Genomic DNA, 12,774 nt, shown 5'->3' on the forward strand with positions numbered 1-12,774 from the left:
AAGGAATAGAAGAAAGAGTAAAATACAGTATAGTCCCACAGACTCAACTTAATGTGGATAGATAGAGAAGGCGAGGAGCTTTGTGGATTCCAGGGGGTTATTCACAACTCATAATACATTACTACAAATTCAAAATATTTTAATAAAAAATCTTTTAACACATTCAGAGCAAAAGAAAATCTACAGTACAATTACTGTACTATAAAACGTTGTCTGGAGATAAATTTTTATATTACATGTGTTACAAGATATATGTGCAAATTCATATATGTATTAACTATGTACTGTACCAATAATGACTATTTCTATTAGTAGTAAAATATTCTTTGTTAACATGTGGAGTTGATGCTAATATCAAGAGTCACAAGTGAAAAACAATAACTTATTTGATTGTAGTGTTGTTATAGAGGTAAAAATTAGATTACATTTTTTTTTTTTGAATGACATGACAAGTTTTATGGAAAGTTGAGTTTCCAGGACTCTACTGTAATGGAATGATAAAGTTCTGTTGGCATCCTTGGCAATGCTGCCTGAAGAGAGCATAATATTTCATCCCAAGAGACTTACACTTTCAGTTCTTATTAATAAATCTACAGTGTAATTGAATATTAGAATCCTGCAACAGTTGATGGAAAATTGATTGTGACAACATAAATACTAACAGAAATTGAAGTAGTTAAAAAGTTCTCCTCCCCAAGCATTGTAATCTAAATCAACACAATTGCATAAATCATTGACATATTGAGACATATTTTAATCAAAGAATTGGATCTGAATGAAGGAACTTGATTTGAGTCAGTTTTTTATATATATTTATTAGGAATGGAGCAAATAAGTATTGCTTCTGTCCAAAGGTATGTAATTGAAGTGCATACAGTGTTGGACAATTAAGTTTAGAAACTGATCAATTATCTCAGTTTTCACTTATCTAGCATCACTGCTGGTTGTGGGAACGTGTAAATATCTTTTGAAGGCTAAAAAGAAATTTAATTTGATTGCATTTACAGATTTAGTTTCTGTAAAGAAAAAAGAGGTCTCTCATTTGATGTGGCCAAAAAGCAGAGAACTGTTGTGCAATGGGTCAACATAAAATTTTGTGCCTGAATTGGTAAGACACCAACCTAGATGCTTTAGATTGTTTATGGAGATGGAACTCTTGCAGCCAATGTAATCTTACAGGAAAGGGGTTATCTGACGAGAGGATACAAATGGTGACGAAATGTATGGTGCACCGGTGATGAAAAGCAATCTGGAGAGCATCAAGTGTATCTGGAATCTTATGTCTGATTAGAAGATAACACATAAAAGATATTAATGTCAGTTGTGAAACTTGTTTAGCAAGTTGCTTTGAAATGCCCAAATATGCAAAGAATATTGCCAAGTTTGTGCCAGGATTGCTGATGTTGGAATGTTATTGACAAGTTGTAAGTGAGTGTCTTGACCATCTGAAAATAGACAACATTTTGGAACAAGTGATCATGGGAGATGAAAGCTAGTGTTATCAGTATGACAGATGGGGTGGCGAGTGGCATGTAGCCGCCCCCTGGAATGTAAAGCCATGGCTCTCCAAGGTGAAAATGACGATGATGATCATTTGTTTCTCTGATGTTTGTGTCACATAGTGAATCAGATGTTTTGTCTGGTGGTTCTGAAATACACTTGTGATGCAATTTGGAAAAAGTGGTCCAAGCTGTGGCGAAAGAAATCTTGGATCCTGCACCATGATAATATGCCATCACTTTCTGCTGTCAGTGAGGGAGTTCATGATTCCAAAACAAGTCCCAATAATGAAGCTTTCCCATATTTGTCAAACTTGGCTGCAGCTGACTTCTGGCCATTTTCCAAAATGAAATAGGACCTCAAGAGGCATCATTTTTCAAACACATCCAAGATCAGAAAAGCTTTTCGCAAAAAAGTTTGTGACGGCTCTCCACTGATGCCTTCCAGGAATGCTTCTGTGGTGTTGTGGAAATCTTGCTAGGCCAAGTGTATTCAACGGGAGACTACGTCAAAATATTCTAAAACACAAGTATTTTAGAATATTTTGATGTAGTCTCCTCAAATTAAGTTTTACTAGTCCAGTCTTAGAACTTAATTGTCCAACTTTGTGTACCTGTACTTTCCTATTAATTCGAAATTTATGAATATAAGAAAATATTTGTATTGAGTACATACAGCATCCAATGTCTGCACACAGAAATATTTAAATAGGAAGAAACTATACTTTTTTACTTCATTGTACTAAAATTCTTTTGTCAATTTAACAATTTAATTATATCCAAATTATTTGAAAAAAATTATTTTAACAGCACACTCAACAATACCAGTTTTGAGTGTACAAGATGTGTTAGGAATTAACAGTTTTTATGCTAAATTTTGCACTTGGTATAATGATTAAAATGCAATTCATAAAAATACAGTAAGACCCTGTTTAACACTGCCTCGATTAACACTGTTTTGATATAACGTAGTCTGCTCAAAATTTGCCTTGATTTGAATTATTGCGGCATTTGATTGATTTGTGTATAATATGATTATTTACAAACACAAACCAATCAACAAAAGGTGGTAATTCGTCATAGCTCTATACTTTTCTAAAATCTATGTTTGGTGCAATTTAGGAAAAAATATAACATCGTGGATGCCACAGGCAATATCGATTTGGCTTGGCAAGAATTAACTGATAAATGCACGAGTGAAGTGTGGAAGAAGTTATGGCCGAAGGTATCCAAGAATTCTCAATGAGAAGAGCCTATCGCTGTATTGTTAGGTTGACCAAATTGTCAACCTAATCAATACAGCAGGACTAGGAGATATAGATGAGTAGGATATTGATTAGTTACAGCATGTTTCTGGTGAGAGCCTTACCAATGACAACCTTCAAAAACTGGCAGAACAATAAATTTCTACATGAATACACGTAGAACTGGAAAACAGAGATTCTGAAAACGAAGAACCCAGAGAATTTCTCTACAGATTTCCTTACTAAAGGTTCGGTAATGATAACTGAAATCGTTGATCAAATTGTAGTGAATGATCCAGATTTTGAAAGGCGCGCAAAAGTAAAACGAGGCGTTTTAGATGCAATCTTCTGCTACCAACATTTGTTTAGGGAAAGAGAAAAAGTGACAAATGAAACTACACGACTTTATCGTAAAAACAGGAATTTCAGAAAAACCAGGACCTTTGTCACAAAAAACAAACTTTACATTTCTGTGTGCATATGTTTGTGTTATTTACCATATATTATTATGAAAATTAATATAAAAATAACTTAAAATTAAAGTAAAATTGTTTATTTTTGGTGGCATTGTTCCCCTTTTCTTATTTACTCTATATTAAAATGACCTCGTTTAATGCTGTTTTATTTAGCACTTTGTCGTCTAGGAATGCATCCCCCATGTTAAGCTGGGTCTTACTGTATTTGCTATATACACAATGTGACTCATAAATGCATAAAATGCTGAGTATTTGATATACCAGGAAGTTCATAAAAAACAAAGAATAAAGATAGTAGATGGGATAAATTTATTATGTAACACCATTTAAAGTCTTGATAAAACTAAATGGGTATAGAACCTAGTAAAACAGAGTACAGAGGAGGAGAAAACTAATTAAGAATTTATAAAAGACATTAGAAGAATTTTAAAATCACAGAACTGAACTTGGGGATAGCCATTGATTGGCTAGAATTTGTGAAAAGGATTAGTGAATGGAAAAAATTATATTTTGTGTTTCTTTATGACACTAGAGTTGAAAATAAAATGCTTCAAGTTGCTTTTCTGACTGTACTAGTTTTTGAGGCTCTTTCAATTTCTTTTTGTTAGTATGGCTTTTGTGGCAAAAGCCAATGGATTAAATATTAATGACAAACTTCCTTGGAGCAATGTTCACTAATTATCAAAATTTGTCAATGGAATGACCAGAGTTGTTTGTGACTTAAAAATGACAGAAAGAATTTTTCAAAAAACATGATGCCTACCAATAAAATAGTAAAACAAGGATTAGATGAGGATTATAAATCATTGTCAGAAAACCCCTTATTAAGATACATTTCAATTCTGCATTCACAAAAACCTTTTAATTTATATAGTTTTACTATCTTTTAGTTTAAAGAAATAAAATTTTATTTAATCACCTGTATAAAGCTGCTTAAACTTTGCTTGTCTTCATATCTAGACCCAAGATGAGAGAGTGGCATACCAATGTAATGTGATTTCACAGTTTACATTTTTATTAAAATTTAGAAAAAAATTATTTTTCATTTCATTACTTGTTTTTTTCTCTCTATACTAAATTATAAATACAAAAATTAGTTAAAGATTTATTTTATTGTTACTAATTGTTTAGTTTATTGGATCTATGCATTTCAAGTTGTTGCATCTGTGTTAGTTTATGGTCTTCCTAAAACAAAGAAAATTATAGTGCAGTTCTCTACAGTCTGAATTTAATTAGTATATACAGCTTATTTATATGACCTGTGTTTAATCATACTTTTATATTTTAAAGAGATTTGGTAGTATTATTCTATTTCCACAATAAGAGAGACTATTCTTTGTTGTTTGCAAATCATATTGTAAATCATACAAGCACTTGTTGCTATTATGCATAGTCCCATATAGATTGAGGCAGCAGCAGATCGAGAACTGATAAGGTGGTCTAAATATAAAAAATATTTGAATAAGCACTTTTTATTGATATGTACTGTACAAGATGATCACATTACGGATGGTTAGGTAAACCGTATTTGCCATTATAGATATTTTTAAAAACATCATTTTGAAGTTCAAACAATTTTTTTGTCACGAGGAGGATTTAAGCTCCTACAATCCCATAGATTTGGATAGAACTGTCTCACAATGTAAAATTGAGAGTAGTGTCTGGCACCGGTAACGTTTTAGTTGTCAGTGTCAGATAGCAATGTCTTCAATTCAAACATTGCCTTATATTTCACACCCAAGCACCTCAACTCTACGTTTACGCACACACTTTGAGCAATCTGATGACGAGACAGTATATGACCATATTATGTTAAGATTGAAAAAACCTGCCAAATTATAACAAAAACATTATTGCCAGAGTTCTTTAGAACATCGTATGTCCAAATACATTGATTTGTGGAATGCTAACATGCCAAATTATTATTGGACAATTCCAGATTATATATTATGAAACATTCTGGATTAATGAGCTCCTACAGTATATATATATGAGAGTATAAACGAAAAGTATATAGACAAAAACAAAAATTTTAACAATGTGCACCTGGAATTTATTTATCTCATTGCAATATTAATATACAGCCTTTGTTAAAATATTTTAAAACTCAAAAAAAGAAAATGTAGGACGAATCTACAAGGAACAACTATACAACTACGACTCCAAGTCCGACCGACTCAGTCTATCTCGCATATGCCCCCGACGGCTTCCATGGCCTGCTTCAGCCTCTCGGCTTCGTCTTTGGAGACGTCCGCCTTGACCACCCGGGGTAGTTCTTCCACAAATTTCTTTGCCTGGACCAAATTCATTCCCTCCATAAGATTTTTCACTTCTTTGATTAGTGCAATCTTCTTTTCCGGCTCGAACTTGAGCAGCTTGACGGCAAAGGAAGTCTTGCTTTCCTTGGTGGTTTCCTCATCATCTTCTTCAGCTGGCGACGGTGCGGCCGCGGCCGAAGCGGACCCAAAAGCCATCACGGGAGCATCCGGGATGTTCAGCGTCGTCTTCAGCAGGCTGTTCAGTTGGCTGACCTCCAGAAGGGTCAATTTCGATATTTCTTCCGTAATCCTCTTCAGCTTCTCGGGATATTGTTTTTCAGAGTCACTAGGAGACGGTGTAACTAGAGCTTCTGTGGCGCATGGCCTATTAACTGTCTTTATTCTGTAAATATCACTAAAATGCTTACTAGATCGGCGCATACACTTCCACGATATTCTTAATAGAGACATCTTTTGTTTAAAACTGGTTAAAGTTCTCTAAATAGCAATAATTCGTTAACGTTCGAACAATATCAGTTCGCCACACTACCTCCACGCTTCCTAAAGCGCCACCTACCTAATTTTTAATTCTTGATTATAATAATAAATATGTTAGAAAATTAATGACTATGATAATTCTCTACGCAAAACTTTTAAAAGAACATCCAAATAATTAATTAATTTAATAACTAAAATGAATAAAGTGTAATTTTTAAACACGATTAATCATTTATAAATTTTACGATGGCTATGAATTTTAGACATTTCGTCATAATTATACTTATTTAAAAAACTTTCAATAGATTAATATTACAATTTATTTAATTAGAATTTTTAATTAATTAATTTTAAAAGAATTTAATTAAAATATCGAAGAGTCACGTGTCAACAGGTTTAATCGTCCATTGTGGTGGAATGGTCTGCGGCGAGGAAGTAGGAATGAATTAATGTGAAAATGAGCGTTTTCGTTATTTATTGTTTAATCTTCGTGCTCTCTCTTTTTTCTTCGTGTCTATCGGATGATATTTTAGGCTGTGGAGGATTTGTCAAGTCCGACGTTCCTATAAGATACTCCAGAGTGGAAATTAAACTGTGAGTCTCCGTTAATGCTTATTTACGTCAACAGATGGCACTGAGTTAATAAGTTTCTTAACATGGAAGAATATTTCGAAATATACTTCGATACAAAATTATTATTATTTTTATAATTGAGCTCAAGTATAACATTTAATAACTCTAATACCGAATTATTATAATTCTAAAATGATTTATTGCGTAGATGCAGGTTACACTAAATATTAAATTAATTTGGTCAAGATAAAATACAATATTGTGAAATGTAGATTGTGTATTTGGGGGAAATGTTTCAATAATATGTATTCTTGATAAAATATGTACCCTAGACTCTCGGTTAACGGGCACCCGTGAGGATCGGTAGATATCGGATATGTGTAGTTTCTGGTTGCTCGAGAGTTACTATTAAAAATAGGCCAAACTAATACTATACTGTACTGTAAACTCTGTATTGACTTAAGAATGAAATCCAGTAATTAAAAGCAAATTAATTAAGCCAAGTGAAGACAAACTTAACATAATGTAACAGTTTTATTATAAAAATAGCTTTGTGAGTGTGGTGTGTAGATTTAATTAAATGGCAGTGTGAGATAAATGTGGTGTGTGAAGCGGGGGATTACGACACAGTGTGCAATGTTTAAACTTGGGTTTTGGCTACAAATTGATTTTATTTTAATTTTTATTTAAAGTATTTCTTTGAAATTTTTGCCAGTTGTTTCAGATTCAGTTAATGGAGAATCTACTGTATTATTTTAGATTATTATTTAGAATCTATTGTATTATTAGAGCTTAGAACATAAACATGAAATGATTAGTCTTTGGAATTACAACTTTTTGAAAGAATTTGGTGGTTTTCTCATTTCTTTGGCTGTGGCGTCATCTCGATTCGGAAAAGCCGTGGTCGAACGGCAGAGGCCGTCCGACCCGATGCTTGGAGGTTAAGATGCCGACCTATTGCTCTGGGAAACTCGTAATCGAATCTAGATGATCAAAAATCTCGTGAATTTTTTGGTGTGGCTTGTCTGTTATAGTGGGAAAGAGTCAAGATTCTTTTAATTAAAGGTAGCTTTATCAAATGAATTGGATGCAGGATACATAATGAGAAGGAGTTGTTCTAGAATTTGTGAAGCTCTAGGCAAAACTTACTTTTGAGGAAAATTAAAAGAGCACTTTATTTAGGTCTTTGATTTCAAATATACAAACAGATACTAAAACACACATTAAAGTAATAAAATTGTTCATGATAGTTTTAGTCAAAAGGGGTTGGGAAATTCAATAAATGTACAGAACTACCCATACAAAACTCCTCTGCTGCTTTTAGCAGTGCCAAATTCAACAATTACAGAGGAAAAGTCCAGTTCTGCAGCAACATCTCTTTCGATGGACAAGATTGGAAGTGAAAAAGTCTCTCTCGACATATTGTTGATTGGGAGGTACTTCTCCATCAGTTTTTTAACTTTGAAAATGATTGTTCTGTAGACACAGTTACGATTATATTTTCAATAATTACTAATTTAGTGATTTAAGTAATAAAATATAGATGATCAATACAAAACCTTCCTCACTTATTTCTAGCCGTTTATACATGAGTAATATACTTGTGTATAAACGGCTAGAAATAAGTGAGGAAGGTTTTGTATTGATCATCTTAAAATAGTTCTAGCTACAAATGCATAGAAGTATAAAATATACCACCAAATTTGCCAGTCTCCAGATGTTGCCTTTTTTGCCTTTACCTAGGAACACCATTGATTATAAGATTTATTAATATTTAAAAAATGTTTGTAATGCTTAAGAAATTATAAATATTCATAAAATAGTTTTTGCTAAAAATGGATAAGAACTTTGAAATGCCCAATTTTTATTGATTTGGAGATACGAGTTGCTCTCAATTAATGTGATTAATTAATTCCTTGACATACTGCATATATCAAAATTACTTTAATCAAATACGATATCTATGTTAAGTAAAGATGGCCGGTAAAGCTGCATTAATTAAAATTTCTGCTGCTTATTTGTTTGTTAATCAAATCCTGTGTTAAGCAAGAGATACCTGTCTTTATTAAGATTTTTAATTCTATTGGCTACAAAATATAATTATGTGCAATGTAAAATATATTTTATTAGAGATAAAATTCCATAACAAATGCAGAAAATATCCAAATATTTTCTAGCTATAACTGTCTTTGAGGATGTTCATTACAAGAACTTCATTGCTATGAAGATTAAATTGAACTACATAAAAATATTTTTATTGTGATAATAGTACATTGTATTATCAAGCTTGTCTTCCAATTCTTCTGCTGCTCCTTTCCTTCTACTGTTCTTTTTGAGTCTTTTACCATTCATCAAGGAGATGGTAGTACTCACTTTGGGAATCACTGTCTATATGATAAGTATTCATGAACCAATTCTGAGGTAAAGCTAAAGATATAACATAACTATAAATTGACCTTTTCATATTAATCTTGCAAGTAAATTAAACTTCACTCTGACATCGGGGATGAAATACTAAATATGGAACCTGTTACTGGTGTAATTTTGCGTGAAAAAATCTTTCTTTCACAAACGCTGACATCGTCGACACTACGCCCCACCTGGAACATCTAAAATGGCAGTAAGCTATATTCATCTGCAAGGCTAACCACCTGACCACACGTATAAATCGGAAGGATGAGATTAATCTTTCTATAGCGTGGCAGGCCCTCATAAACAATGATCTATAAATATCAACATCAGTGCACGAATGCGCATGACCATCTTAATGATCGTTTGTTATGCAAGTTTCATATTTTTTGTTTAAACATCTGCATTCTATTTTTAGATTAGTTTTTTATTTAAATATCTACGTTCCATTTTTCGAAGTGTTCTGTTGGAATTTTTTCTATACCTGAGGAAGAGCTATCTGGACAGCTCGAAAACGTTTGTGAAAGGAAGATTTTTTCACGCAAAATTACACCGGTAACAAGTTCCGTATTTAGTTAATCTTGCAATTTTAAAATTCTGAAAATTTTGCTGTATGCTGGTTGATTCAAAGATAGGGAGATTGTATAGTAAAATATAATTTTAACTCAACGCCTTTGTAATCCAAAAAATTATGGTAGACTGTCTCATGTTGGTAGACGTTTTTGCATTGTAATCTAACATACAGCAATCCAATTATATTGTGAAAATATAATTTATTTTTCTGGATTTCTTTAAATCACAGCTCCAGGTTAAACCAAATAAGAATTTTTTGTTGGCTCTGACTGTTTGATTTGGGGATATTAATCAGTTTGATTATAGGAGTAAATGTAAATTAATATATATCTGGAAGTAAAGATTAGGCCAGAGGTCTGGGTAGCATAACGTGATTAAAGCTTAACTAGCAATGCATCAATTCAGTATGTTGTTTGCAACATACTGAATTGTATGAGTTTTGTTCTGGATTAATCTTTTCTTCTGGAATTTTTTAAACTATTTACTTAAATTTGAAATTAATTTTTAATAATTAATATTCATATGAGATGGAAATGCAATTATCTATTAATAGATAATTTTGACTAAAACAATAACACAGTACAGTTTGTTCTTATACTTTTTGTTTGTGTAGATGTTTACATAATTATTAAATCTGGCTATTATAACCAATAGACTAATCACACCTATACTGGCTGCCTATATAAATACAGATTATCTATTGAACTTTTGACCAGATGATGATCAATTGTAAAAGCTGAAATGCGTACTGGAATTTAAAATAGTTAATAGATTTTTGTGCTGTGTGATTACTCTGAATCTATTAGTTATTATAGTTAAATTTAATAATTATATGAACAAAAGTTTGTTCATGTAATTACAGTTTGCAAACAGTACAGTATTTACAGTTTTAATCCTTCTTAGCATCTACAGTTGGAAAGTTGTAATTCTCTTGCTGCTCTTGATCTGCATGCATCTTAAGATCAAAAATACACATGAAAAAGTATTTCCTCTATGAAAACTTTCCACAAATCAATAGCATTGATAGCAATCTGCACAAAAAGATAATTATCATGTATTATGGTGTAAAACTAAGATAAAAGGAATCATCACAATTTTGAATTGAAAGTGCATTATTTTTCATGAATACACTTATTTATGAAATTAATACATTAAATTAAATAATCTTAGGATCCTGTTATGATTTTTATAAACTTTATTGAACATGGAGACAGATATAAGCCAGAAGGACTTTGTTCAGTGTTATAATCCTGAAATTTGCCTTGGAAATTTAATATTAATACACAATTCTGTATTCTGTCAAACAGCAAAAAAGTGACTGTTATTGTAAAAAAGAATATTAGGGTCTTCTACTGGTTTGGAAAAACTTGCCAGATTTCAACCACATTGAAAATTTATTGGATCTTATGAAGAGAGAAATTTCTTGTGAAACATTACCAATAAGAGTCAATTGATTGAATGCTTAATTGTAGTTTAGCATTAGAATGAGAATATTAAAAATAACTGTTTAAAATGTATTCAATGCATGCCAAAAAGAATAGGGGCAATAATAGATGCAATAGGTAGAATTACAAAATATTACATTTTTCTGTTTTTCACATAAAACAAACAAAAATATTGATTAAAACGTTAGAAAAACTTGTATTACTTTTATTTAAAAAAAAAATCTATATTTTTATGAATTATCCCTAATAATTTGATCACCCATTATAAATTAATTGATGATAATACCATTATCATCAATTAATCAATCAATCAAGGGTCATTCAAATAAAAGTGAAACCTTTGGGTTTTTCTGTAATAGTTTATTGATTGATGTGAACATACAGGAAGTAATAGTGATATGTGGGTTACATATCTGCTACATATAATTGACTACTCTGTCAGTTCAACCGAGTGTCCCAGCACATCACTAGATTTTGGATACTCTGAGTGAAGAATGTCTGTGGTTCACTGAGGAATCTGTCTTCAGTGGTGTCTCAGACTTTGGCATTGTTAGTGAACTGGCAGCCGTTGAAAGCTTTTTGGTGACCCTAAGTTGTGACCGTTTCAGGGCTACAGGTCGGGGCTTCGGGAGGATGGACTAGGACGGGTGGCAACCTATGGCATGCATGCTTACAGTGGCACTTAAGGAGAAATCATCTGGCACACAAAAATTTTGATTTATCATCTGTCTTTTTCAATCATTCTTTTTGTATATCATCTGATTACCCTTTTTTCAATGAAGTTTTTTACATTTATACTAATTAAAGCATATTCATTTAATGTATTTAAATATCATTATTTGAAGTCTAAAACTTTGGCATGCATAAACATTAAATACATGATAACACAGTACAGTTTGTTCTTATATGTTTGTCCATGTAGATGTTTACATTATTAAAGCTAAGTATGCATACTATATGGCATGTGAGTTCGAAAAGGTTTGCCACTCCTGGTTTTGGACCTTCCAGATGAGGCACTGTAGCAAATCTTGGTACACTGTTGCCACATGCAGGAAATCATTTTTGTGCAACAGAATAACGCCATTTGACAACACACAGGTTTACTTACTTTTGGTGGCTACTTTGAGTTTGTACAACATAGTGTGCTTGTGGTTGGATGAATCCACATTATGACCGTACATAGTTAACTTGCTTCAGCATGTGCAAACAGCACACTAACACTTTCTGATGATAACAACTTGTTTCCTGACATACAATGCCATCTAATGATGCAATTGCAAAGCCTTCTTCTGTATTAAAACAATGGCACTAATACAAGAGTCTTTATTTGGGCAACTCATATGTGCAAGAAGACAAGATAATGCTTTGTTAAGATCAAGATCAATAATAATGGTGCTGGTGACAATGCATTGCTACGGAATTTACATTTGAAATGAGTGAATCTGAAGCATAAAGAATATTTATACAGGGTGATGTTTAATTCATGCAAAACTTTAATAACTTTTTAACTATATGAGATAAAAAGAAAATTCAAAAAGCATATTATACAGAATTTATTACCATTTAATGAATTAGGTTTTCAAAATGCACCTTTAGTGCAAAATCAGTTAAAAACTATTGCTGTGAGCAAAAACCTTTGCTCACAGCAATAGTTTTTAACTGATTTTTTAAACATTCAATAATAGTAATAAAGGTATTTCTTGTAATCACCATTATTCAGTTTTTTTATTGTGTCTATCAAACCTTCAATAGTTGTAGGAGCATTGTGATATACTTTATTTTTAAGATGGCACCATAAA

General features: G+C 32.0%; 2 protein-coding genes across 2 annotated transcripts in view; one reads left to right on the forward strand and one right to left on the reverse strand.

Moving 5' to 3' along the window:
- Nucleotides 1-5,249: 5,249 nt before the first annotated feature.
- Nucleotides 5,250-6,043, reverse strand: LOC111640523 (39S ribosomal protein L12, mitochondrial-like). The gene has a single exon (XM_023386543.1). It carries the CDS (start codon nt 5,946-5,948, stop codon nt 5,397-5,399), a length of 552 nt encoding a protein of 183 aa, XP_023242311.1. The 5' UTR covers nt 5,949-6,043; the 3' UTR covers nt 5,250-5,396.
- A 319-nt stretch (nt 6,044-6,362) lies between these two features.
- LOC111640522 (nodal modulator 1-like) overlaps nt 6,363-12,774 on the forward strand; it is a 34,834-nt gene continuing 28,422 nt past the window's right edge. The window contains exon 1 of the mRNA XM_023386542.1: nt 6,363-6,569. Within this exon, the coding sequence (XP_023242310.1) occupies nt 6,433-6,569 (137 nt within the window). The 5' untranslated portion in view covers nt 6,363-6,432. The remainder of the gene's footprint in view (nt 6,570-12,774) is intronic.

This window comes from Centruroides sculpturatus, unplaced genomic scaffold (assembly GCF_000671375.1).
Source record: "Centruroides sculpturatus isolate CEXI.00-Female unplaced genomic scaffold, Cexi_2.0 scaffold1396, whole genome shotgun sequence".
NCBI classification, from domain to species: domain Eukaryota; kingdom Metazoa; phylum Arthropoda; class Arachnida; order Scorpiones; family Buthidae; genus Centruroides; species Centruroides sculpturatus.